This window comes from Talpa occidentalis, unplaced genomic scaffold, assembly GCF_014898055.3.
Source record: "Talpa occidentalis isolate TD23 unplaced genomic scaffold, MPIMG_talOcc4v2.1 talOcc4.9, whole genome shotgun sequence".
Taxonomy (NCBI): domain Eukaryota; kingdom Metazoa; phylum Chordata; class Mammalia; order Eulipotyphla; family Talpidae; genus Talpa; species Talpa occidentalis.
The window spans coordinates 61,484,010-61,511,958 of NW_023605305.1; the positions used below are offsets into that span (position 1 = coordinate 61,484,010).

Here is a 27,949-nt window from a genome sequence, read left to right on the forward strand (position 1 = left end):
ATGCATTGGAACCAGAAACCCGAGAGCCCCAAGGTCTCAGAGAAAGACTCAGAGATGGGTACGGGCTCGCCCGGGAATCCAGCGCCAGGCCCGGGGTGGAGAGGAGGGGCCGCAGGGTGCCTGGGGGCGGAGGGGACCCATCCGGCAAGCAGAAAGGTTGGCTGAGCGCGCCCTAAGTCCGCGGGGCCAAAAGTTGGAAATGGATCCGTCCCTTTGGAGCGCAAATGAGAGTTGCCAGGGAGAGCTGGGGAGAGCGCGCGAGGTGCGGGGCGGGCCGGGGCGGGGCGGGTAGAGGCGGGCTGGGGCTGGCGGTGTTGCCAGCGCAGAGCAAAGCCAGGCAGTGGCATCTCCTGCTCAGAGCGCGGAGAGCTTGCTGGCGTCCCGGGCGCGCCCTCAGCGATGGACTCCCTGGCGGCCGCCCTCTGGGGCGGGCTCCATCTCCGCACGCTGCTGTTGGGTGCCGTGGTGTTTCTGCTCCTTGCTCATTTCCTCAAAAGAAGGCACCCAAAGAATTACCCGCCAGGACCCCCGGGCCTGCCCGTCTTTGGCAACTTCTTCCTCTTGGACTTTGAGAAGTCGCATGAGGACATTCAGCCGGTAGGAGAGGGCGGAGGTCCTGACTCTGACCTGCAGGGCAAGGACCTTCCGTGCGGGGGTGGGTGGCTGTGCCTTCCTGCCTGTAAATTGGGAAAACCTGTTTTGAACCTCACGGGCAACTGGGGTGACTCCCCTGCCCTTTCTGAAAGGGGACTGCTAAGAAAAGGAAATCTTTCCCTGTTCAGGAGTCATATACCTGGAAATGTAAAGCAAATAACAAGTTTGCTTCCTTAATAAGCATATCTAACCAAGGTCTGGCAGCCTGCTAGGCAGGTTGATCTCCTGGGCCATCCTCAAAGATCCGTGTCCTTCCCCTTTTCCTGTGTCAAGAATTTGTACACTAACTAACCAGTGTTATCAGTGTAAGATGGTTATGTATAAAAGAAACCCGTTGTCCCCAGACCGGTGCTCAGATCTTATGGGACTACCCAGGTCTGGGACCTCATGCATGAGGAATAAATCTTCTCCTGCCCTCACCATTCCTGAAGTATCACTTGCTCTTCCCATGCCTGGGTAAAAGGCTAGAATTTATTTCTGCAATATTTTTAGGGGTGAAATATTGCAAGTCACTGTGTAAGTGTGCCAGGCATATTACATTCTTGAACTCATTTAATTGTGCAGCCTGTTAAATATGCTACTAAGAGTGTGACTGGCACATTGGAACATGCTCTTTGTAATATGACCACTTTGTCCTCTTTAATATTATTATCCTTGGGGAAGAAATGCTATATACCTTCCGTTCCCAGTGCTACATCTCCCATGTGTAAAATTGTTACAGAGCAGCCCCGATATTGAACGGGTTCCTGGCTTTAGGACATCTTTTTCCCCCTAACAAAATGATGATAATATTATCTAAATTCTTACCACTTTTCAAGTGGACTGCCCCCACAATCACTTTAACTGGGTTCTTCAGCTTGAGTCTCCTCTCCCTGCTATCTTTTCTCACTAAAGCAATTCTTTTAAAATGTTGTTCCTCTGCTTGAAATTTCTTAGTACCTCCCATTGCCTGCCAAATTAGAGTCCTTAGGGAGCCACATCTAACCCTCCTTGACCCAGCCTTCCTCCACCCCTTCCTGCTATGGTTCTCTAGCCTTGGTCACTCTGAATTCCTTAAAATTCCCTCCAATATTCAATGTTCTCTGGAGAATCCTCAGCTGATTTCCCGCCTCTCAACTCAGGTTGCTTGCTGAGAGATAATACTGTGTGAGGTGGTTGTGAAGATGGTGGCTGGTCAGCATTTAAATGGTTTTAGTAGGTACACAACAAATGTTAGTTTAGTTTCCTAGAAATACCTGCAATATTTTAAACACATGCCTATGTGTTCAGTCACAACCTTGAGGTCTCATGTGCTTCCCAAGCTAATCTAAAATGGACCCCAGCACCTGGAGAGCAGGGAGAGGAAAAGGAGTCAGATCTCTCTAAGTCTCTCAAGTTTGGTAGGTGGCAGTTTTAAAGAATATGGGACCTAACAAAGATTGTCTTGCACAGATGACAAATGTCCCGTGCATGCTTTAAAAAAATGTATATTCTTCTCTTGTTGGGCAGATTGTTCTGTATGTGTCAACTAGATCTTTTTTTTTTTTTTTTAAGATTTATTTATGTATGCATACAAGAACTGGGGGACAGGCCAGAGGTATGGGGAGTGGTGAGAGGATTCACCAGAGAGTGGGGAGCAGAACAGACAGACTGACTGAAATAGACTGCTGAGGGGAGCAGTGGGCAAGACAGGAGAGGTCTGCTGTGCCATGTGAGTCACCTCCCTGGCTAGGGATCGAACTTGTGCTGCAGTGGCTGCAGGATAGCTTCATAGTGCTGTGTCTTATCCCGTTGTGCCACCAGGGAGGCCCTCCTGTGTCAACTAGATCTTATTGAATGATTGTGTTGTTTCATTTCTCTATATCCATGCTAACTTCTTGTCTACTGATTCTATAAATTACTAGAAGAGGCATGTTGAAGTTTTCAGCTATGATTTCCAGTTTCTCTTTTTCTCAATTTAGTTCTGGTGTTTTAGTTCTCTTTATGTGTTTGGCAGCTCAACTATTTGTTGCATATACATCGAAATTGTTATGTCATCTTGATGAACTGACTTTTTAAAAAATCAATATATAATGTCCCTCTTTATCCATAGTGATTTTCTTTGCCTGAACTTTACCTGATGTTATATAGCCATGTCAGCTCCCTTTTGATTAGTATTTGTATGGTATGTATTTTTTTGCCTGAATCTACTTATACCAGTATACTTTAAATGAATTTTTTACAAATAACGTATAGGTGGGTAATATCTTTTCATTCTTTCTATCTTTGTCTTTTAATTGGTGAATTTACATCATTTATATTTAACATAATTATTGCTATGTTAGGAATAATTCTGCTAATTTTATTTTTAATTTTCCCTCTTTTTAATTTCTCCACTATCTGATTTGGAAATTCATCTTTTCTTTCATTAGTTTCATATCCCTTTCTGCCAGCATTTTAGCATTTATCATCATGTACTAATACCTTCCCTTTTTCTGCAGTCAACTCCCAAGAGACTTTGACTCTAAGGATACGTGCTATCAAATTGATCTTTGTACTTCTGGGCATACTTCAATAATGATATCAGAAGATACTTGGCAACTCTTATGCAACAAAACTCATAAGCAATTAAAGCCTATTGAATTGAACGTGATTTTAGTTTCAACTATTGCTTCTCAGAAACCAAGGATAGTCCCCTAAGAATGACCTGTGAGAGCAGGATCCATAGCCAAAATTTGTAGGCCCCAGGAGGTTGGTGAACGCCTGAAACAGCATGCATGTGTAACTGTTTCATGTATTCAGGGTTTTCTGAAGAGTAAATCCATGACATACACTAGATTTTCTAAGCATTTTATGACTCAAAAAAGGCTACCAACACTGTCATGACTTTTTTCACTGTCATGAAGTTTTGCTTAAGGTCTTTTTTTTTTCCCTTATTTTGCTTTATTGGAGAGAAATACACTTTATGAAAACAATACATACACAATGAGCCAACAATATAAATTAAAATTTAGTGAATGAGAGATTCTTACCCTTCCTTTTGCCTAAGAACCCACACATAACTTTTTATTAGAGCTTCCATATACCAATGAGCAAAAAAATTAATTTCCCTCACAAAATATATTAGGGTATCTAACTAGGCATTTTTTTTTTAAAAAGACATAATATTGGAGGAAACATAGAAATTTAGAAAATATAGAAACAACATGTATTGCATTTTTTTCTATTTTTTTTTATTCTTTACCTATTAGACAGGTGTATATACACACACAGCTCAGTACAAGGAACAAGGGTGGGGGGTACTGCAAAACAGACCCTCTCATCTTCTGCAGGTGGGAGTAAGAGTTGGTTCACTCTTCTCCTGTCCTCTCATTGTGTCTTTGTCTTGTTGGTTCTTGAATTCAAGCACTTAGATTAAGTTGTATCAATCTGAACTTTATATCTCTTGCATGGTTTAATCACGGTTTAATCTCTTGTCTCACTAGTACTCCACTTCTAATTTTTCTCTATGTCAAACATTTATTTTGCTTATGTTTTTAAATGCTTAACCCTACGTTTGGAATTCCATCCCTCTTATTAAATTTACTATCTCCTATTTCTTTGGTTTGTCTTTTATAGCCCCTATGTCAATCCTTTTTCTTGTTCTATTTTCATTTCTTATTTAAAGCCTCTTTTTGTCTCCTGAACCACCTTATTTTTAACCTTTGTTCCAATAGTTCTGTTCTTTTTTTTAAATAACTGGATTAATGTTGCACTTTGAAAAGAATGCTTTACCATATGAAGTCTTCTCAGATGCACTCAGAGTCATGTATGTACATCCATGTAAAGTAATTGGCAGTATACTTGGCACAGTGCGCTTAAGAATTGTTAGATTGGGGCCTCCCCAGTGGCACAGCGGGTTGAGCGCAGTGCTGTGAAGCTGTCCGCAGCCCCAGCAGCGTGGGTTTGATTCCTGGCCAGCCAGGGAGATACCAACGTGGCATGCAGACCTCTCCTGTCATGCCTGCTGCTCCCCTCAGCAGTGTATTTCAGTCAGTCTGCCTGTTCTGTTCCCCACTCTGTCTCTGGTGAATCCTCTCATCCCCCGCATCTCTGGCCTGTACCCCAGCTCTTGTATGCATAAATAAATAAATCTTTTTTTAAAAAAAAGAATTGTTAGATTGTACCATTGTCCATGCAGTGACTTCAGGAGGTCATTCAGCCTGTCTATGGCTACACAGTTGATTACACCATACCATTTTTGATCCAATTCTGTTTGATCAGAAATAGACATGGGCAAAAGTTAATTTCTGTAAATATTAATGGAGTGCTCAGTCCCTCCCAAGTATAAATTGAGATTCTAGGCTGTATGCATTGTCAGTGAGGAGTCATTTTGCTTAAGCTGAGATTTTCACCTGTTCCAAAATCATGCTTATTGAATTAGTCAAGAACTCCTTTTGTAATGTCGAGAGTTCATCAAGGCATTCAGCAAGATGAAATAAAAAATCTGCTTGATTTATGTGGAAACGTTCCTTTCATTACTTAGAAGCGAAGACATGTACTTTAGGGGCACAGGAACTTGAGATGGACTCTTGGCTCTGTCCTTTCTAGCAAGACAGCAAACACTGTACTAGAGATGGACACAGACTGAGGGAAACTATGGCCCAAAGAACAATGAAAGGATTTAGTTCAAACTTGGTTTTCAATAGCAGAGCAGGATGGTGGCATGAGACTGAATCTATTGTCTTTGCTCTGACTGGGATAGTGGGTTCCAAGGTGCTAAAGGTGACAGGGGGATGCATACGTGTGTGGGGGTGGTGAGGAGATGCTCCAGGCACCTGGAGGAAATGGAGTGCTTCTGTTTGATACCACTATAGCTAGAGACAGACAAGAAGCTACGGGTCTACTGAAATTATCTCTTAAACAGTTTCGGAAAGACTTTGATAACCATTCACTGTCATTCATCTCAAATGTGAGCATATCTGCACATTGGTGCATAGTAATGACACACCCCAACACTCTTCCATTTTCTCTCTTTGTCTCACCTCGCCTCACCCAGGCCCCCCCATATCACTCTCATTCTCACTGCCACTGCCACTCCCACCAAACTCTAAGATCCTGACACCATCTCAAGTTCATGTCTTTGTCCTCCAGTCTTACATGATGCCTGGCAGACTCCCTCCGCCACTTGATAGATAGCTTGGCTACCATTTGTTTCCCTTTTCTGAAAGATAAGGAAAATAATGATTAACATAGAATGGTTGTGAGATAAAATGTGAAAGGCACGCAACACGGTGCGCCTTCCTCTAGCATAATCACCCATGAGCTCTTATCCTCTCTGTTGCCATGACCACATGTCCAGATCCCTTTGAACACACAGCCCGTTCATTCCTCAGAGACTCATGTGGCCGTGTGCCAGGCACCAGAAAACAAAGTGTCTTTCACACTGCTGCTCTCATTCTTTTTTGCAAAACCCTTTGAGGGAGGAATAATTATCCCCCTTTTATTGCAAGAGAACTAAGTTTCAGGAGCAATCTTCTCTAGAATCTACAGTTCGTGTACCATAGAGCCAAGATCACATATGACTCCAGAGCTGGAGTGCTTTTTTCCATATCTGGCCTTAGGCCTATAATGAACTCTCTGTCACCTAGCCTGTGTTGAGGAATGGGGCATTCATTTCTGGATAAGGAGATATTTTACTGAGAAGGCCATGCTTGCGATACCATTCTCACACTAGGCATAGCTCAGCTTTCTTTGGTGAGGCACATGTGCAAATCTTTCCCTTCACCTTCTCCAGGAGACTTGAGGTTAAAGACCACATGTATTTTGCAAGAGTTAAATCTTCATGCCTCTTGCTCGGGACACATCCTGGATGCTCACTTAATTCATGTTGAGTGAATATGCGAATGGGTGCTGTATAAGGACCATGAGTGTTCTCTAGTGAATCAAAAGTAATCTAGATGAGTGAAGGAGAAGGGGTAATAGGAAGAAACCTCCTCATCAGAACAAGACACACAAGTACATTTGTCCACACAGACTATCCTCAATACAATTCCCACCCCCAGCTACAGACACCCTCTATCCCTCCTTTCCTGGACGCTCAGACCTGTGCATATTCAACTTGGACTGTTCAACTATTTTTCAGTATGTGAAGAAATATGGGAACGTTTTGAGCCTGGATTTTGGTTCTATACATTCAGTAATTATAAGTGGATTGGGCTTAATCAAAGAAGCCCTTGTCAACCAGGACCAAAACTTTGTGGACCGCCCCGTAATGCCTCTTCGACATCATTTCTTTAAGACAAATGGTAAGTTTCAGAACCAATGTAAGATGTGCATGCTTGGTATTCTTATGGTCTATGAAAGGTTCCTCTGATTCTATAATTCTCCATTATCCCCAAAGACCAGATTCATTATAAATTTCCTACCATTAAAGGAAGCTAGATGCTCACAGTTCCCTGTTGAGGGCATCTTTTCAAGGATTTGGCAGGGTCAGCCCTAACGTCAGGGGTTTGAGAGAAACTGTGCCTCCTGCATGAACTTATTCTAATTTTAATAAACACATAACCACATTTCTCTGTTATAACAGAAGAAGAGGCATCCTCATAAAGAATGACTTTTTATCCTTTATGGATGACCATAAAAGCCATCCCCATAGTGCATCTCAAGTCTTCTAGTGCATGTTAGAAAAGTTTAGGAAGAAAAGCAGTTTGTCATGAATACTTAATGTTATCACTAGGTAAACTTAACCATTTACAAATCTAGATGAAAAGCTGAAGACTGTTTCTCTAACAAAGCACCACTTTTTTTGGTGCTTCTCAGTTCCTCTTTGAAATTTTGTATCCATTCCCTCCCTATCCACTTACTTTATTTACTCTCTGCCATGTGAAACACAGTGCTAGGCATGAGTGATATACCAGTCAGCAGGACAGATAAAGCCCATATCCTCACGAAACTTTCATTCTATTCAAGAAGTATTGATGAACTTAATGTTATTGAATATAAGAACAGGATACACTTTTTTTTTAAACTATAGTAATATTTTTTTTTTTAAGATTTTATTTATTTATAAAAGCACTGGGTACAGTGAGAAGCGCAGGAGGGTAAGAGAATTCACCAGAGCCAGAGCAGGGAGCAGAGCAGGCAGAAGGACCGAAGTACACTGCTGAGGGGAGCAGCGGGCGGCAGGAGAGGTCTGCGCGCCATGCAGGACCCTCCTCCGGTGGCCGGGGAGCAGCCGGAGAATTGAACCAGCGCCACAGAGGCCGCGGGCAGCTTCGCAACCCAGCGCTCAACCACTGCGCCACCGGGGAGGCCCGGACACGGGGAGGCCCCAGGATACACTTATTAAGGGCACCTTTTCTAGCCCTGAAGTTCAGGGAAAGTTAATGTAAATAAATATCGATTCAAAAAAGAAGCAATCAAGCAGAGAGAATGGGATGTGAAAAGTCCCAGAGATGGGAAGAAATACAGTGAAATGAAAGGTGGCCAGTGTTTCAAGCACATGGATTAAATGGATGTAATTAAATGGACATGAAGTTGATGAGCTACACAAGGAATCATTTATGCAAGTTCTTGTTCAAAATGTTGCTTTTAAATCTTTTTTTTTTTTGAAGATTTATTTATTTTTATTTATACAAGCACTGGGTACAGTCAGAAGCTCAGGAGAGGTGTGCATGCCATGTGGGACCCTCGCCCGGTGGCCAGGGATCAAACTGGTGCTGCAGAGGCTGCAGGCAGCTTTGCAACCCAGCGCTCTACTGCTGCGCCACTGGGAAGGCCCATGCTTTTAAACCTTTTAATAAGAGGTTTCAGGTAGAGAAATGAATCACCATATTTAAACAATATCTTTTAAAGACCTACTTAGGCTGCAGTATAGGGGATAGAATAAAAGAAGCAAGAGACTGTTGAAGTATTTCAGGTTAGAGAAGGTGGTAACTCAAACTACAGAGGTGGCAAGAAATGGCAATGCAATGGATTAGACCAATAAAGTAGCAGTGAAGATACATGGGTTTAAAATGTTCAGGAGATGGGCCGCCCTGGTGGCGCAAGGGGTTAAGACTCAATCTATGAAGCAATCCTCAGCCACTGCAGCACGAGTTCGATCCCTGGCCAGGGAGCTACCCACTTGGTGCAGCAGACCTCTCCAGACTCACCTGCTGCTCCCCTCAGCAGTGTATTCAGTCAGTCTGCCTGTTCTGTTCCCCACTCTGTCTCTGGTGGATCCTCCCACCCCCCTGCACCTCTGGCCTGTACCCCAGTTCTTGTATGCATAAATAAATAAATCTTTAAAAAAATAAATAAAATGTTCAGGATATAAATCCAATAAGACACAATGACCTAGATGGAAGGGGAAAGGGGGAAGAATGAGGCGTCTAGGTAGACACACACATGGATAGATTATGGCAAAAGGAACATTTGATGGAAGATAAACTGCTCAGTTTGACTTGGTGGGTTGTATAAAGAAAATCATTAATTCAGTAATGGATATGCTGAGTTTAAAATGCCTTTTAGTCAGAAAATCAAGCAGGCAGTTGTGTATATGTCACAAGACCAAGGAGAGAACAGATGGTCACTATTAATAGATGTTATTTAAAATTGTAGCAATTGCTGAGATTTCCCAGAGTATAGAGTGAGAACAGAGAGGGTTTTAGGCCTAATCTTGAAAGACTCGATCATTTCAAAATTTGGTAGAAGATGAACTAGCAAATGATATAGGAAGTTTTCTGCTGCCAGAGAATAAGGAGGGAAATCAGGAGAGCGAGGTGTCCTGAGTACCATCGGAAGAACGAGATGAAGAAAGAAAAGTCTCATGCTGCTGAAACACCAAGTAAAATGAGGTTGAAAAGTTTCCCTGGATTTGACAAGGAAGATGATTTCATTGAGGTGTTAGAGGTCAAAGGCAGGTATTAAAAAGAACTAAAGAGGGCCTCCCCGGTGGCGCAGCGGTTGAGCGCTGGGTTGCGAAGCTGCCCGCAGCCTCTGCAGCGCTGGTTTGATCCCCAGCTGCTCCCCGGCCACCAGGAGGGTCCCGCATGGCGCGCAGACCTCTCCTGCCGCCCGCTGCTCCCCTCAGCAGTGTACCTCCCTCTGCCTGCTCTGCTCCCCGCTCTGGCTCTGGTGAATTCTCTCACCCTCCCGCACTTCTGACTGTACCCAGTGCTTGTATGTATAAACAAACAAATAAATAAAAATCAATCTTAAAAAAAAAAAAAGAACTGAAGAGTGCTCTGAAAATGGTGACTTGAGTGACCTGACTTACCCATCCTATAAAATCAGTGAAGGTTTGTTGATTACACCAAGATGGTTATTCCCCTTGCCTGTGCTATTCTTTCTGCATGAATTCTTCACTATTCCTTGCTTCCTTTAATCATTCCTTCATCTTTTGGGGTCCTGCTCACATGGGACCTCTCCTAGAAAGCCTTCCCTCGATTCAAGTTTGGATTTTGTCTTTTCCATGGGTGCATTCTTAGTATGTAGCATGCCATACATACTTCAATATGTATACATGGCTAGGAATCATGATTTTGGAGTCAGACACACCGTGAATTTGAATGTCTCCTCAGCTACTTATTAACTATGACCTTGCCAGGTTTACTTTATTCCTGTACATCAAATTTCTTATCAGCAATATGGGGACAGGGGTAATAGCTGTGTCTTCCTCATAGAGTTTCTGTGAACACTGAATTACATAAGACATAAAAGTTACTAAAGTGCCTAACATTGTAAGCAATCGGGAAATGTAGTCATTGCCTTGGAATTATTCCTGTGAATAGTTTTCAAGTACCTTAATGTATTTCATTTTCCCTCCATTTGCTACAGATATCTGTCATTAGCCAGATATTCATATTATAGAATTAGAATACCACAATGTTGGCTTTTCTTTCCCAGGATTGATCATGTCTAATGGCCAGGCATGGAAGGAGCAAAGGAGGTTCGCCCTGACAACACTAAGGAATTTTGGTTTAGGAAAGAAGACCTTAGAGGAACGCATCCGGGAGGAGGCCCAGTTCCTCATTCAGGAAATAGAAAAGGAGAAAGGTGAGTGTTTCACATGACAGATGTAGGAGGTGGTGGTTTATTGAGTCACTGAAAAGATACCAAGTGTCAGTGCCTGCCCTCTGCCCAGCACTGGGTAAGACAGTTGAGATTTAACAGTATAGCTAATCACAACCCTATCTTCTTGGAGTTCTAGAATTAAGCACAAGAGGATGGCTTTAAGTCCATTGCTAATTTTATTTTATTTTTGACAGTTCTGCTAATGTTTATTTTCCCCACTACTACCCTTTCTATCCCCTTGTCTCTTCCCTTCACCACCCTTTAAACCTGAGAACCTTCATAGTGTCCATTGACGTCCACTGGTTTTGGAAAATGTTTTATATTATCAAACTGTCTTCTAAATAAATGTCCAGTATTTGTTTTTATCATTTTGACTTGCTTTACTATACATAATTCTCTCAAACTCTCTCCATTTTATTGAAAATGGCTGTATTTCATCTTTTTATATGGCTACGTGCTACTCCGTAGTATGACTATACTACATCTCCTTAATCCAATTGTCTCTTGATGCCATTTAGGCTGCTTCCACTCCCTGGCTGTTGGAAATAATGTTGCTACGACATTGCGGAACATAAGGTTTTTTGTGTTGATAGTTTTATTTTCTTTGGATAAATACCCAAGAGTAGGATTGCTGGGTCATGTGGGATTTCCATTTTTAGTTTGTTTTTTTTTTAAAGATTTACCTATTTATGCAAACAAGAACTGGGGTACAGGCCAGAGGTGCGGGGGGTGAGAGGATTCATCAGAGACAAAATGGGGAACAAAACAGGCAGATTGACTGAAATACACTGCTGAGGGGAGCAGCGGGCAAGCCAAGAGAGGTCTGCTGCGCCATATGGATAGCTCTCTGGCCGTCCTGGGATCAAACTCGTGCTGCAGAGGCTGCAGATTTCTTCATAAAGCTGTTCTAAACCCCCCACGCCACCAGGGAGACCCCATTTTTAGTTTTTTTAAGGTAAATCAAGATTGCTTTCCATGATGGTTGTACCAGATTACATTTGCACTAACAGTGAAATGGAGTCCCTTTTTCTCCACAACTCTCCAATGCTTGTTGTTGGAGGTTTTTTTCATATCAGCCATTCTCACGAGCATGAGAGAGTATCTCATTGTGGTTATAACCTGCATCTTTTTATTGAAAGTAATGATGAACATTTTTTTCATTTGTCTGTTGACCTTCAAGATATTCTTTTTTGATGAATTGTCTGTTGATATATGATATCTGACTGTCTGTTCATCTGTCCATTACTAATTTTAACCACTCTGGACAACAGATTAACTTCCCAGGCTTTGGCTGAGTACTTACTGTATGTTAGATCCTATGTGGGAACCTGTAGCCAGAGCCTCAGATGTGATTCTATACTCAGTGTCTTAGATCATGTAGAGTACATGCTCCATAGAAAATAGAAACAAACCCATCTAAAGGATCCATCACTTCTTCTGCCTCCAGCTCAGCCCTTTGACCCCCACTTCAAGATCAACAATGCAGTTTCCAATATTATTTGCTCAGTCACCTTTGGGGAGCGCTTTGAGTACCAGGATGATCAGTTCCAGGAGCTGCTGAGGCTGCTGGATGCAGTCACATGGCTGGAAACTTCAGTGTGGTGCCAGGTAAAGCAGTTTTCTTTTTATAACAGTTTTCTAGAGGTCTGGCTACTCACCATTCATAACCAAAACTCGAGATTCAAGAGTAGATGGGAGAAAATCAGTTTTAGTTAGAAAGGGAGAGGTTAAAGAGTACTGAGCATCAGGGTTTCAGAGAAATAGGCAGGGCTTTCCAGAGCTGAATGCATGCCCTTTTATCTTCTAAGTTTGGTCTTGACTAGATTTGTCATAGCACTGGTGAGTGTGATTTTGACTATTCTAATGAGGCTGTGTGTGGGTTAACCCTCCTCTTATTTCTACCTCCAATGTGGTTTCAGTAAGTTTTTCTGGTTTTCTGGTTTTGTCTGAAAGGAAAGATAGACAGAAGCAGAGCAAGGATAAACAGGACAAGGACAAGGAACTTATGTTTACTAGGCCAATGATAATTCCCATCTCCTGTCTATATCTTGGTCCTCATTCTTGATTGGCAATTGCTAGAGGTACGTCTTCTGGAAATACTTCCAGCTGAATGCAGGCAGAGGATTGGGGGCCCACAGAGGAGCAGAATCCTAGCTAATCTGAGTTGTTGTCACAGAGTTATAAACCCAAATGTCTAAGCCCTTGACTAATGATAATTTGGAAGTTTTAGTATCTCCCCTTCTGGAGACAAAAACAACCATGTGATTCAGGAGACAAGGGCCAATGATCAAAAGAAGTAAGCATATTAGACTAACAGTGACCATAGGACCAAAGTCCCATCTGTCCAAGCTAATTACAAAAGACTTTGTTTATAATAGAAGTCCAGAGCCAGGAGTTCAGTTTTTCCAAGCTGTCCTGCCTCTGGGTAGCTCCTTTATCTACATTCTCAGTTTCCAGCAGGCCTTGTAGCACACCTCAAGGTAGTTGCTGTGACTCATCTGTAAACAAGACTCAGCGATAAAGTTTTTTTTCTTTTTGTGCTCTTCATGTCTGAGAGCAATTTAACCATTTGCCTTGCTTACATTTCTACATCTTGTTAAGGATTTGGGGGCTGATAGCAGACACTGATGGTTCTCTCCTGTTTTTTTTTAAGTTAAATAAAACTTTTTAAAATTGACCTCAGCTATCTATTGACTTTAGTGGTTTGATATGTTGTTTAAATATTTGCTGTATACAAAGAACATTTTTACCATTCCTGTACGGCACAAAAGTTGACATGCCTTATAACTATGTACTTATGTTGCTTTATTTAAAAGGCACAATATTGCATTGCATTTGTGTCCCCTCACTTCCCCCCCCCATCCTCTTACCACCATCCATTCCTTTTTTTTTTTAAAGATTTATTAATTTATTTATAAAAGCACTGGGGTACAGTCAGAAGCGCGGGAGGGTGAGAGAATTCACCAGAGCCAGAACGGGGAACAGAGCAGGCAGAAGGACCGAAGTACACTGCTGAGGGGAGCAGCGGGCGGCAAGAGAGGTCTGTGCACCATATGGGACCCCTCACCTGGTGGCCAGGGATCGAACCGGTGCTGCAGAGGCTGCGGGCAGCTTTGCAACCCAGCGCTCAACCGCTGTGCACCAAGGAGGCCCTCCCCCATCCATTCCTAGCCTCCTCAGAGGCACTCTTCTGTAACTGGCCTCTTGCTGGACATATTATTATAAAAGTCATCTGTATTAGTGCTCTGTAGAAAATATTCTGAGTAGTATTTCACTGTAGGAATTGCCACTGTTTGTTGCTCTAGTCTCTATTGATAGACATTTGGATTATTTCCAGCTTGAGAATATCATCAATAAGTCTGCCACTGACATTCTTAAAAACTTGTTCATGTGGCTATACTTCTCTTGCATATGTATCTGGACATAAAGGATGCCTAAAGGCTCCCAAAGCAGTTGCACTACCTGTATGGTGATCACTTGATATTACCAAATTTCTAATTTCATGATGTATGGACCTTTGGGTCCAAACCTCACCCCTTTCTTGAAGAATATGCTAGGCAGAGAAATAGCAAATTCAAAGGCCTAAAGCAGGAAGATCCTTGATGTTATCTAAGAGATCTATAGGCTGGACTGACGAGAGTAAGGGAGAGTAAGATGGCAGGAAGTGTTAACTGAAGGAGATGACAGTTGCATGAGGGGTCAACTTATGTAGAGCTTACAGGTCCAGGCAATGATGTCAAACTAAGTGTCATTGAAAGTCATTGAAGAAAGGAGAGTGCAGGATTGATATGATCTGATTAATCAATGAAGTGAGCTCTCTGGCAGTGCTTTAGAATATAGCCTGGGAATGAAGTTAATCATGGAATCAGGAAATCCGTTGGAGGCTATTAGGCAGCCAGGTAAGAAATACTGGTGTTTTGCACAAGGGTAACAAAACAATGGCGGTGTGAGAAGTGGTCTGCACTGGCTACATTTTTAATGGAAGGCTGAAGTGCTTTCTCTGGGGCAAACAGAAGAGGGTGAGAGAGGTAGGATTAGTCAAGTGCGACTCCAATGGTTAAGTAAGGAAATCGGGCACCATGTCTCCACAATTGTATTGTTTTTCTCAATTAGCTCTATAATATCATACCAAGGATAATGGATTTCTTTCCTGGACACCACAAAAAACTCTTCAGCTACTGGGAGAAACTGAAGTTGTTTGTTGCTGATGTGATTAAAAACCACAGGAGCGACTGGGATCCTGATAAACCAAGAGACTTTATTGATGCTTATCTTAAGGAAATAGAAAAGGTAAGGAAAGCAAAGTTATTTTCTAAGTTTTGCTCTTTTTTTCTTAAAGATTTATTTTTTTAACAGGGGTACAGGCAAGAGGTGCGGGTGTGCAGGTGTGTGTGTGAGAGGATTCACCAGAGACAGAGTGGGGAAAAGAACAGGCAGACTGACTGAAGTACACTGCTGAAGGGAGCAGCGGGTGTGGCAGGAGAGGTCTGCTGCACCATGTGGGTTGCTCCCTGGCAGGCCAGGGATTGAACTCCTGCTGAGGAGGCTGTGGATAGCTTCATAGTGCTGTGCTTAATCCCTTGTGCCACCAGGGAGGACCCCCAAGTTTTGTTCTTAAAGAGCAAATGGAGGTATACTAGTTTTCTATTCATGTAACAAGTTACCCAATCCCAGTGGCTTAAAACAGCATGGATTAATTTTATTACAGTTTTGAAAATCAGAAGTCTGAAACCTGTCCCAATGGGCTAAAGTCAAAGGGCTGTAGGGCTGATTACTTCAGAAGACTCTAGTGGCAAATCAGTTTCCTTAATTTTTGCAGCTTTAGAGACACCTTATACTCCTTGGTTCAAGGCCCCTTTTTCCATATGCAAAGTCAGAAGGTGGCATCTTCTCAGCTATCATTCCTACATCTTCTCTTTCTAACTCTCTTGACTCCATCTTAGAAAGACTTTTGTGATTATTTATATTGGTCCTGGTGGGATCATCTGGGATAAACTTCCCATATCGAGATCCTTAATTTAACCATAGCTACAAAGTTCTATGGATGCCCCAGCCCTCCTTGTTCTTAGGATTTTGCTTGGCACCTAAAGTTGTTGCTGGTTAAGCTAAATGTAGAGTCAGACAGGGAGCTTCTCACCAAGAAAAAAGTCTTGGTATGAGGATATCTGGAGGAAACAGCAGATATTATGACCAGATATTATGGCAGACATTATGATTATGGCCAGATTAAGTGTAAACAAGGACTAGAGACAGGCTGTTTTGATCAGCAGCAAGAATGTACACCACCCCATCCCCCCACCCCCAAACAATGGCCCCTACTCACTGTCCCCTATCTTGTGCCAGACTATTATGCATCCCCAATCCACATCCCCTCCAAGCACATTCCTCCATGGACTTGCCCACCTTCCCTGAATCTGATACCAAATAAATGTGAGACTGGCCTGGAATTTGGCACTATATCTCCAGAGATATAGCCCCTCTAGGTCTCTCTCTCTCTCTCTCTCTCTCTCTCTCTCTGGACTTTCAATTATTTTTCCTCCATCCCATGCCACTCCCAAGATTGCCACTCCACAAGGTGACAAAGTCCCTTTTGCCAGAGAAGATAATGTGCATAGGTTCTAGAGCTTAGCACATGGACTTTGTTGTGTGACATCATTTAGCTACCACAGGGAAATAAAAAGAGTCAGTATTTCATAAAGTATAGGCAATAACTCAGGATTTGATGATACAAGTAGGGGGTTACTAACATTTGATTTGAGACCTTGGGAATGCCCAAACCCTGCCTTTTCTTCTTCTAGTCTCTGCCCTCATCTAAAGTAGCTATACACAGCAGGAAAAATAGCACCTGAGTCTCAATGTCCTGTCTTATTTTTAGTTGAGTCTGTGCCCAGTTATCTACACCTTCTCAAGCACCAATTAGGAACACAGCTAAGGTTGAGTAACATTCCAGAGTTTAAGCTCAAGGTCTGAGAGGAATATTTCCCTTCCCTTCTAATACCACTTTCAACATTATAGGAAAGTCATATGGATATCTGGGGTTACCTGCTGATTAATATACATCATGACATCAGTGTATTCATTTTTCACTCATCAAATTATCTGTTTCTCCTCCTGGAGTTGGATTTCTTTCCTTCTTTTATTTCATCTTATTGATTTATCTTTAATGATATTGATATAACATTGTTTTTTCCTCAGAGGAGGAGACTTGCTACATGGAGTGCAGGTACAAAACCAAAAGTTGTAAAGGTGATGGGTGCTATGAGGATAGTGGATTGGAGAGTTTCCACCTACAAAGGAAAAGATTAATGGAGAGATATAAAAATTGTACATAATGGGATTTCAGCTTATTCTTTCTTTTTTTTTTTAAAGTTTTTTGTTATAAGATTTTTTTATACAAGCACTGGGTACAATCAGAAGCGCGGGAGGGTGAAAGAATTCACCAGAGCCAGATCCGGGAGCAGAACAGGCAGACTGACGAAATACACTGCTGAGGGGAGCAGCGGGCATGGCAGGAGAGGTCTGCACATCATGTGGGACCTTGCTGGTGGCTGGGGATTGAACTGGTGCTGCGGAGGCTGCGAGCCCCTTCACAGCTCAGCGCTCTACCGCTGCGCCACCAGGGAGGCCCTCAGCTTATTCTTTCTGATATCAATAAAACACATGTTGAGAATTTGCTGTCATTGGCATTAGCTCTGTCATTGGCATCTCACAGTACTATCTTAAGGGGTATGTGTTGTTATTTCTATTTTATAAAACAGGAAATTAATGCAGCTTACCCCAGGTCACACAGATAGTAGATGATGTGGTTGATATTGGAACCTAAGTCTGTCTTTACATGTACTATAGCTTCTCTTTCCCTTATACAAATAGTTTCTCCCAAATCATAGGCATAAGAAAAATAGTCATCTTGATTTTCATCCACTCAAGCTACGTAGGCTTCCAGCTTTTGGTCAGAGGATGCTATTATAGTAAGTCTCTGCCTCCTGAGCAGGCCAGAGGGAAAGGCTTTTCTCCTGAGGATCCTTACTTCTATGTTCCATCCCCACAATGAAGCTCTGTGTGGTGTGGCAGCCAAGAACTCTCTGAATAAGTACATAAACATTGTGCTTTCTAGCATCGTGACAATGCCACTTCAAGTTTCAATGAAGAAAACCTCATCTTTTGCACCATGGACCTCTTCTTTGCTGGAACAGAGACAACTTCAACGACGCTGCGTTGGGCCCTGCTTTACATGGCCCTGAACCCCGATATCCAGGGTGAGTGTTCCTGGGCCAGACTGACTCAACATTTGTGCCAGAGGAGAGCACAGTGCAATAGAGAGAAAGGTGGGACAGTCACAAGGCAAAGGAGACTCAAGGGCAGGCCCATCCTTCAAGTTTCCTTTCAGGATTGTGAAGGATCCACATAATAACAGGAATAACAAAGCTTTTGCCATCAGGAAACTCAGATTCTAGTGGGTCAAACAATGAAGACATTGTGGTGAGTTCCAGGAAAAGCTGTATTTTCACATGAAATCAGGTCAGATAACTTTCTCTCCTTTTAGTTATGTCTTCCATGGTCCTGTGGATGAAGTTCAAAGTCCTGTGCCTGATATATCATATTCTCTGATGTCCGTCTTCCTGCCTATCCAGCCTCAACTCCATCTGCCCTGCAGAGTGGCCTCACTAAACTACCTGTCCTTTCCTCTGCTCTTCCTGTATTTACACCTCTGTGCCATCACTTCTGTTCTTCCCTCCACCAAAGATGCAGTTCCCTAATTTCTCTACATGGTCAAGTGCTGGCTCTGCATGAAGAATCTGCTTAAATACAAACTTGTCTGATATACAGCTCCACTCCTGTAGGAAAAACTAGCATTTGCTTCTTCTATAGATGACCTAATTCACCTCTGTTATTCTGCTCATCACATGTTATTCATACATCGGCCCCATGGATTGCAGGCCATTCAAGGACAGGGTCTGTTATAATAATTTTTCTTTCTCCACATCCCAGAATGGTTTGAGCACTTAAAGGAATGGGATTGTTAAGAGATAGTTTTTTTAAACTGTAGTGACTGCTTATTAATGGGAATTGTTTCATTAAAACAAGATTAACTTTATTCCCTAAAATAAAAATAGAAAAGATCAGTCTTTGCCATGTACTAAAGATAGTCTGTCCATGAAACTGCATATAGTGTGTGTGTATTCTAAGTCATTATACAAAACACATTTGTTTTTGTTTTTGTTTTTTTAAGATGTATTTATTTATACAAGAACCGAGGTACAGGCCAGATGTGCAGGAGGGTGAGAGAATTCACCAGAGACAGAGAGGGGAGCAGAACAGGCAGACAGAGCAGCGGGCAAGACAGGAGAGGTTTGCCACGCCATGTGGGTATCTCCCTGGCTGGCCGGGAATCAAACCCACACTCCAGAGGCTGCAGATAGCTTCACGGCGCTGCGCTCAACCCACTGCACCCACTGCATTTGTAACTGTGAATTATATATTTTAAAAAGCTTAAAAGCTAGGCCTCCCTGGTGGCGCAGGCGGTTGAGCGCTGCACTGTGAAGCTGTCTGCAGCCTCTGTAGCACAGGTTCAATCCCTGCCAGCCAGCGAGAATCCCACATGGTGAAGCAAACCGTCCCTGTCTCGCCCGCTGCTCCCTTAAGCAATTTATTTCTTTAGTCTGCCTGTTCTGTTCCCTGCTCTGTCTCCAGTGAATCTTCTCACCCTCCCGTGCATCTGACCTGTACCTCAGTTTTTGTATAAAAATAAATAAATCTTTAAAAAAAAAGTTTAAAAGCTATCATGTTTGGATATAGACTTGCTTCTGTAATAGAAGCTCCAAAATAAGTGACTTAAAATAATACAGCTTCCTACCACATTCATACCAGGATTATTTACATTAGTTAAAAAGTGTAAATAGCCTCAGTGTTCATCCATGGATGAATACATAAACAAAATGTGGAATATAGTGGAATATTACTTGGCTTTAAAAAGGAAGGAAACTCTGACATGTGCTATAATGCAGATGAGGCTTGAGGATATTAAGTTAAATAATCCAGTCACAAAAAAAACAAATACTGTATGATGCACTTGCATGACATCTAGAGTAAAATCCATAGAAACAGAAAGTAGAATTATGGTTGCCAGAGGCTGGGATACAAGAGTTATTTCATGGATGTAGTTTTAGTTTAACATGATAAAAAAGTTCTGGAGATTCGTTGCTCAATAATGCTAATATACTTAATGCCGTTAACAGTATGGTTAAAACTTTTTAAAATGATACCTTTTATGTTTTGTGTAGTTTACTATCATTAAAAATATTTTGTTTTATTTTTTTTAAATAGAGGCATGTTTTATTTATTTATTTGTTTGTTTGTTTGTTTTTTGTTTATACATGCACTGGGTACAGTCAGAAGCGCGGGAGGGTGAGAGAATTCACCAGCGCCAGAGCGGGGAGCAGAGCAGGCAGAAGGACCGAAGTACACTGCTGAGGGGAGCAGCGGGCGGCAGGAGAGGTCTGCATGCCATGTGGGACCCTCCTCCGGTGGCCGGGGAGCAGCCGGGGATAGAACCGGGGATCGAACCGGCGCCGCAGAGGCTGCGGGCAGCTTCGCATCCCAGTGCTCAACCGCTGCACCACCGGGGAGGCCCTGTTAAAAATATTTTAATGGGTAGTTAAAAAAGACAGAAGTTCATTTCTGTTTCAGGTAGAAAATCTAAGCTGGACTCTGAAGAGTCCTTTGGGTTGTAGGCTCCTGCCAGTTTGTTGCCCTGGTGTATTTAGAATATTTCCTTGGCGGGCAATTTCAAAGATCGCTCACCACTGGGGCTGCCTTTCCACCAGTAAGAAGGGACAGAGAGGAAGGAAGCACACTCCCTTCCTTTAAAAGCTTAACGTAAGTATTACAGTTTGCAGTGAATAGGTATGCTCTATTAGCCAGAACTTAGTCATGTGGCCCCATTTAGTCACTGTGAAACCTGGGAACTGTAGACTTTGGCTGGGAATGAGCTAAAATCTTGTTGTTGGAGAGAAACAGGAAAGGTAATTTGGGTGAACAATTAGCGGTGTTACTCATTTGTTGGCTATTCACTTAAGTCAGTTCACATAAATCTCAAAATATCCTTACGATGAAGGTAGATTTATCGTCACTCATGAGAAGAAGAAACTAATTCTCAAAGACTTTAAATAACTTGCAGCAAAAATGTTGTAGAGAGGGTCCTCCCCGGTGGCACAGCGGTTGAGCGCTGGGTTGCGAAGCTGCCTGCGGCCTCTGCGGCACCGGTTCGATCCCCGGCTGCTCCCCGGCCACCAGAGGAGGGTCCCACATGGAGCGCAGACCTCTCCTGCCGCCCGCTGCTCCCCTCAGCAGTGTACTTCCGTCCTTCTGCCTGCTCTGCTCCCTGCTCTGGCTCTGGTGAATTCTCTCACCCTCCCGCAATTCTGACTGTACCCAGTGCATGTATAAACAAACAAACAAACAAACAAATAAATAAATAAAACATGCCTCTATAAAAAAAAAGGAAAAGAAAAAAAAATGTTGTAGAGCAAGAGTTTATAAAGATTTGTCTTACACCAAGGCCCTCTTTCCACTCATATTCCCCACAGAATCTAGAGTCTACACAACCTTCTATAATTTTAGCCATGTTGATTGATTCTCGTTATTCTATTCCTAGCTTTACCAGTATCACAGAATGCTAAGGAATAATAAGAATAATAGAAGCTTCTCTTATTTTCCAGTAAAAGTACACGCTGAAATCGACAGAGTGCTTGGCCAGTCCCAGCAGCCGGGTATGGCTTTCCGAGAGTCCATGCCCTACACCAACGCTGTCATCCACGAGGTGCAAAGAATGGGGAACATTTTGCCCCTGAATGTGCCCAGGATAGTGTCGGCAGATACCACCCTGGCCGGATACCACCTGCCCAAGGTGAGCAGGGTCTACCAGCCTCAGAGCTTTACATTCATCTTTAAATGGTAGGAATATGAACTTGAAAATTGAGATGTAGTCATGTATAAAGGAATCAATGAAAGAGGAGAGAACTATATTCTACCCGATATAAGAGTAGGGTCTTTTTCTCCATGTGTGGGCTTTTAAACATTAAGTTCAACTAGATATTTACAGTTTTGATGGAGGGCAAAGAAGCTTCCTCTTAGGATTCCAAACATGTTCAGGCAAAACCTGGCTTTATTGCAGTGGAACTTTCAGGGTTTTGTGACTCTTTGTGGAGATAAGGCAGAGTTCTCAGTGAGACTGTTTTTTTTTTGTTGTTGTTGTTGTTTGTTTGTTTGTTTGTTTGTTTTCCCTATGCCCTGGAGGGCACCTCACAGCCCCAGAGACCTCCTAGACTTAATACAGAAAATTCTGTTTCACGATGCTGGGTTATAAAGTATTAAAATAAACAGGGACATTTCAGACTACTTGTACCAATATCAAATGCTGGAGTTTCTAACATGATACCCCACAAGAATTCTCCCAGCTTTTACTTACAACCCCATGAAGTACTGCTCCACGAGGGAAACTGATCTAAGTGTGGACAATATTACTTAAAGGAAGGGAGAGAAAGAAACCAGTAGTAATTAAGTGGTGGTGATGTACCATCAACTATATATATTCTTTAAAAAATGTCTTCATTAATCCTTAGAATAATTCTGTAATTCCCCTTTTATAAATTGAGAAGCTGGGGCTCTGGGAGTGATTAGCTTGCATAAGCTCTCTCAACTACCAAGTAACAATAGCTGGGTTCAGAATCTGTTCTTTCCTGATTCCCAGGCTCAACTTCTTTATTCTCCATCATGTTATCTCCACAGGAGTTGCTTTCTTTGATTTTCAAGAGTCTCCATCCCATTTTTTCTCAGTTGATCTGTATTAAATCCCCTGTCCTCAGCAAGGAAATGCGGGCCTCTCTGCACACCCTAGCCTCCTCATCTCCACGGATGTCTCCACAGATGTCCTGTCTGCGCACTGCACGTCAGCAGGATCTTCTCACTGCCTTGGCCTGCCTTTCTGGGTCCATTCCAGCTTTCCCAAGTCCCTCTGAGTGTGTCACACCTGGGTACAGCCTCGAGGGGAGGAGCCAGAGGAGCTAGCCTGTTGGACTACCCTGGGTCAAAATTCCTGCCCAGCCAGGAAAAGCAGCTACTGTGGCAGTTTTTGCATTCGCTGTTTCTTACTAATTACCTTGTTGGTGGAGGCTGAGGTCTAAATTATTCCACAGGTTCTATTTACATTTTCCTAGTGACTCATTTAACTCTAGGGAACCTGCGCAGTTCAACAGATTACTTCTACCACAGCTTTTTCTTTTTTTTTTTTTTAAGATTTATTTATTTATACAAGAACTGGGTTACAGGCCAAAGATGCAGGGGGTGAGGACTCACCAGAGACAGAGTGGGTAACAGAACAGGCAGACGGACTGAAGGGGAGCAGCGGGCGAGACAGGAGAGGTCTGCCTCGCCATGTGGGATTCTCGCTGACCGGCCAGGATCGAACCCGCACTGCAGAGTCTGCGGACAGCTTCACAGTGCGGCGCTCAACCACCTGTGCCACCAGGGAGGCCCCTACCACAGCTTTTTAACATCAACTTGAATAACCATCCTGGGAACTGAGAGATCTAATTGACTGTATGTTGTAGAAGTTAAGAGCCATAATTTTGACGTCAAATAGACAAATAGACCTATTTTAAATCATGGCTATGTTTCTCCCACTGTATGATTCTGGGCATAATGGTTAACGTCTCAGGGTTTCAATGTCTTTATCTGTAAAATGCATTTAAATCTACCTCACATGTGGAGGTAAAATAAGGTCATGCATGTAAGAACATTTAATCCAGTGCTTATCATAGAAAGTACTCAAAATAACAGTTATTACTCTTTAGTATTCATCAAGCTCCTAAAGTGCTCAGAGCTAGAAAACAACCCTAAGTAAATAATTGTGCAAGTCCACACTTTCAAACTATGATAACCAACCGAAGACAAACACCCACTGCTTCCATAAAGATATTGGCTAGCCAGAGTGGGGGTAGGGGTGGTGGGGGGTCAGATTAGGGTTCCAAAGGGAAGTGATGCTTGAGCTGAGGGGGATTAAGTATTAACTTAGAGCCAAAGGAGGGAGGAAAGACACTCCAGGCAAGGTGAACAGCATTTAAAAGGCATGGAAATGAATGGGAACATGGCGTGTTTGCAAAACAGAAAGAGGTCTGCCCGAGGTGGGCACATACGCAGGTTCTCCTGTTTAGACAGGACAGGTGAGGGGCTCTAATCTAAGAGTGATGAGTAGGTACTGAAGGCTCTCGAGATCAAGGTGTGCATGGGTGTGACATGAGTAATCATGTCCAGAGCACGCTCTGCTGTCAGAGTGCAGAGCAGATTGAAAGGGAAAAGGGAATGAGGACATTTGATGAATATTACAGGAGTAGAGGCGAGCAAGGTGGTGGGCAGGGCTAAGTGAGCAGTGGCGGACATAGAATGGAGGAGATGGAATCTAGAGAAACTAAAGTAACATGGGCCAGCCTCGCTGCAGGACCTGAAGACATAGCGAGGGAGGGGAGGGGCTCATGGCTGAGAGGGCGCCTTCCTTGCTATGTGCCCTGATGGACAGCAGTCCCGTTCCCTGGGCAGCCTGATTCCTTCTTGTGGTGTGTACATGACATTGGATGGGAGAGAAGGGGAGAAACAGATGAATGGGCTATATCTGCCCTTGGTAGAGCCGCCAAAGTTAGCACTTGCCTGAGTAGAGCAGCAGGATTGATTTCCTGTAGTGTTGACTGGCAGATGGCAGTGTGCATGCCCCTCCCAAGTCTTCCACTGACATGTCCCTGTGAATAAGATCCAGCCTGTTGGCAAGGGTAGCCAAACTCCCTGATCAATTTCCCAGCAGGCAATTGCCGTCCATCGTTGTATAGCAAAGAGCAGGGTCCTGGGGATCAGCCTCAGCAGGCTGGCAGCCAAGGGACAGCCACCCCTCTGTGCAAGTGTGTGGGGAGGGAATCTTGCCTGAGTCTTTGCTCCTTTCTCTAGGGAACCACGATCATCACCAATCTGACTGCACTGCACAAGGACCCCGAAGTGTGGGCCACTCCTGACAAGTTCAACCCGGAGCATTTTCTGGAGAATGGACAGTTTAAGAAAAAGGAATCCTTCCTGCCTTTCTCAGTAGGTAAGCTGTAATAAAGGAGTGTGACAAATCAGAGTTCTTCTCTCAGCTCTTCCCCGCTCGTGTCATTCTCTGCTTTCATCGAAATGTCTCCAGCCGCACTCCCCCTCGAGGCTCCCTCTGCTGTTCCCCGCTTCTCAGGGTTGATTCCTGGGCTGGATGTTGCTCAGGCTGCCTCACTTCTTAAAACCTCCCTGCCTGTGATGGAAACTGCTGATACACTTTGTTCTGTCTTCTAGAACACAGGGACAGAGACTCAGATCCCACCTCTAGCTCACAAAGAAAGCTGGACACTTGCTATCTTTCTAGGACTTTTAAATGGAGCTGATTTATAATAACAGGATGAGGAAGGGATAAAAGAATGGGCAATCGCTCATCATTCTGGACATTGTAGTGACTTTATGTGTCACTGATCTAACTAGGTGGGATTCTTCTCTAAGCAGTCCCCGAAGAGGTTCTTTTGTCTTTTTACATTTTAATGCCCTTTAAAAATCTAGTTAATGCATTTATATAGTGTGCAATTGAAAAGGTATGAAAGAAGATTCCATGAGAACCCCCATTTCTAAGAAAGGCTGTTCGAGGGAAGGTTGACTCAGTTGCCATGGAGAGGCATGCCATCTGTGTCCCCTGAAAATGAAAAGGTGAACATAGCTTCGGGGAGCGATGCCTTCTCCCAGACCTGACATTCACTTGCTCATATTTTGGGGTAGTTGTCTTTTAAGAGCTGAAAAATAGTAACATAGAGTTTTGTAATCTGGTTTTGACATTGTTATTTGCTCACTGATTTTTTTTAAAGATTTATTTATTCATGTATGCAAGAACCGGGGTACAGGTCAGAAGTGGGGGGAGGGGTGAGAGGCTTTACCAGAGACAGAGTAGAGAACAGAACAGGCAGACTGACTGAAATACACTGCTGAGGGGACCAGCGGGTGAGTCAGGAGAAGTCTGCTGCACCATGTGGGTGGCTCCTTGGCCGGGGATCGAACTGGTGCTGCAGTCGCTGTGGATAGTGTCTTAACCCCTTGCACCGCCAAGGAGGCCCTGTTCATTGATTTTTAACACAGCCACTTTGCAGGTCAAGCCAGGCCTCACACTCCTTCGGTCGGGCACCCTGTTCTTTATCCCATTTCACCTGCATGACGCTGAGACATTGGAGTGTGAGTGCAACTTCCCCTAGGCGCTGGTTGATTAAATGAGCTATTCTGATAAAGCCCTGGGGCCTAGCAGGCCATCCCTCTGCTTTGTTAAGCAAAAGATTTTAGAAGGTCTCAATCCTGCCAGGACCTTCATCACCAGGGAAAACTGACCTCTTAACTTATTTTTCTGTCTTTCAGGAAAGCGGGTGTGTCTGGGAGAACAGTTGGCCAGAACTGAGTTGTTTATTTTCTTCACATCCCTTATGCAAAAATTTACCTTCAGGCCCCCAGAAAATGAGCAGCTGAGCCTGAAGTTCAGAATGGGCCTCACCATCGCCCCAGTCACCTACCGCATCTGTGCTGTGCCTCGGACATGAGGTGCTGGGAGGGAGAGGTACAGAAACAAGAAGAATGGCGTGTCCTCTGAGGCACTGTGCCTGCTCAGAAGTGAGGGCACAGGATGAAAGTGGCTCTCAGGAAAGATGGGAAATGTTGGATTCAGGGGAAACAGTTGGATTCAGTTGGATTCTTCGCTGTAAGAATCAGAGGAAATAGTGGATTTAAGTAGGGAATCTATAAAGCATATGTAGGGTAAGGTAAAAAGTATCAGGCTTTTCTGCTCTCCCGCCATTAGTTTAGATGAGGGAACCCTGCGGTCCTGAATGCATGCCTGATGGCGGGCACCTGGAGTAGGGTGTGGGCATATGTAGATGGGATTCACCTGGGCTGAAACTGGGCTTTTAAGGGCGGCTTTTAAGGGACACCAGCAGAAGCTGAGGAACAGAGAAGCTGAGAGAGAAGCAGAGCCACGAGAAGAGCATAGAAAACGTGAGAGAAGGTCGGAAAGCCCAGAGTGAAGACTTGCTGGGGATTGGAAGGCCTGCCAGCCTCCTGGCCCCACAGCACCACTGCCTGCCATGTACCCAGTAGATCCCAATAAAAGCCTGCAAAAGCCACTGAGGGCTCCAGGACTCCCTCCTCCTTTACCCCGTCTGCTGGATCAGAAAACCTGCTCAGTGGCCTCTCCTGCCCCTCCAGCATATCATAAGAGTCATGGCTGGAATCTGCCTCCTTCCTTCCTAAGATGTGCCAAGGCTTCTGGCCTGTTGCAGTGGCTCAGGTCAATCTTAAAAATGAAATCACAGTATCTTTATTACACTAAAAATAAGTTAACAACAATCCCTTAATATCATCAAACATCTAGTTAGTATCGATTTCCTTTTGTGAGAGGACCGGTGTGGGGGGACCCTCTGAGCCCAGGGTGAAGTGGGGTGGTCCTCAGAGCCAACTTGAGGGTGAGAGATGGAGCTTTCTGGACCCCAGCCCTGATTCCCTGACAGGGGCTGCCAGGACCCAGGGGCCCAAGGGAGTCTCCAGGCCGCAGAAAGACTGACACAGGTGGGCCGCTCTGTCTTGTTTGGGTTCTGATGGCTCCCCTGTCTCCTCTCAGCTGAGGCTGGTGAATTCTAACAGGGGAGGTGCCACATATCCTGCCCCGCCTGTGGGAGGTAGAGCTGAGGAAGGGTGGACACAAGGGGGAACTTGGGAGAAGGCCTGAGGAGGAGAGGAGCAGACTTGTGAGAGGCCGCGCTCGCTTCCTGGCCTTGGACTTGCACCAGACTTGGGGGACACGAAAGGAGACGATTGGAAGAGACGTGAGAGACCCGTGGGGAGGCTGACAACAGCGACCATTTCCTGGCTTGTGCTTTGGTTTGGCTCCTTCCAGACTTACCTGGCCCCTTCTGCCTCTTTCTCATGGTTCCCCACCAAAGGTGCCTTACACTTGTGGCAAGATTTTGGGCCTCAGCTGCCCTGCTTGGGGCCTTTACCCTCGAGGGGATGGGTAACCTGGGGTTTCATGGGCAAACTTTTAACTATATTCTCTGCTCTCTACGCTATTAAAGTTCTTTTCAAGTATGTTTGTCTTTAAATAGTAGAACCTATATAAAGCGTGTAAGGTTTGGGGGTCTCAGGGTGCCCCTCAATTTGCCCCTTAGCCTGCCCACTGACACTGGAACAGCCTTCCGCCAATAAA

The 27,949-nt window shown here is 43.8% G+C and overlaps 1 protein-coding gene across 1 annotated transcript; it reads left to right on the top strand.

Moving 5' to 3' along the window:
* LOC119236796 (cytochrome P450 2J2-like) lies at nucleotides 1–27,949 on the top strand. The gene is made up of 10 exons (XM_037500761.2): nucleotides 1–58; nucleotides 239–597; nucleotides 6,737–6,899; nucleotides 10,483–10,632; nucleotides 12,098–12,258; nucleotides 14,764–14,940; nucleotides 17,765–17,906; nucleotides 21,369–21,556; nucleotides 24,643–24,781; nucleotides 26,113–27,949. Exons 1-10 carry the CDS (start codon nucleotides 1–3, stop codon nucleotides 26,289–26,291), a joined length of 1,716 nt encoding a protein of 571 aa, XP_037356658.1. The 3' UTR covers nucleotides 26,292–27,949.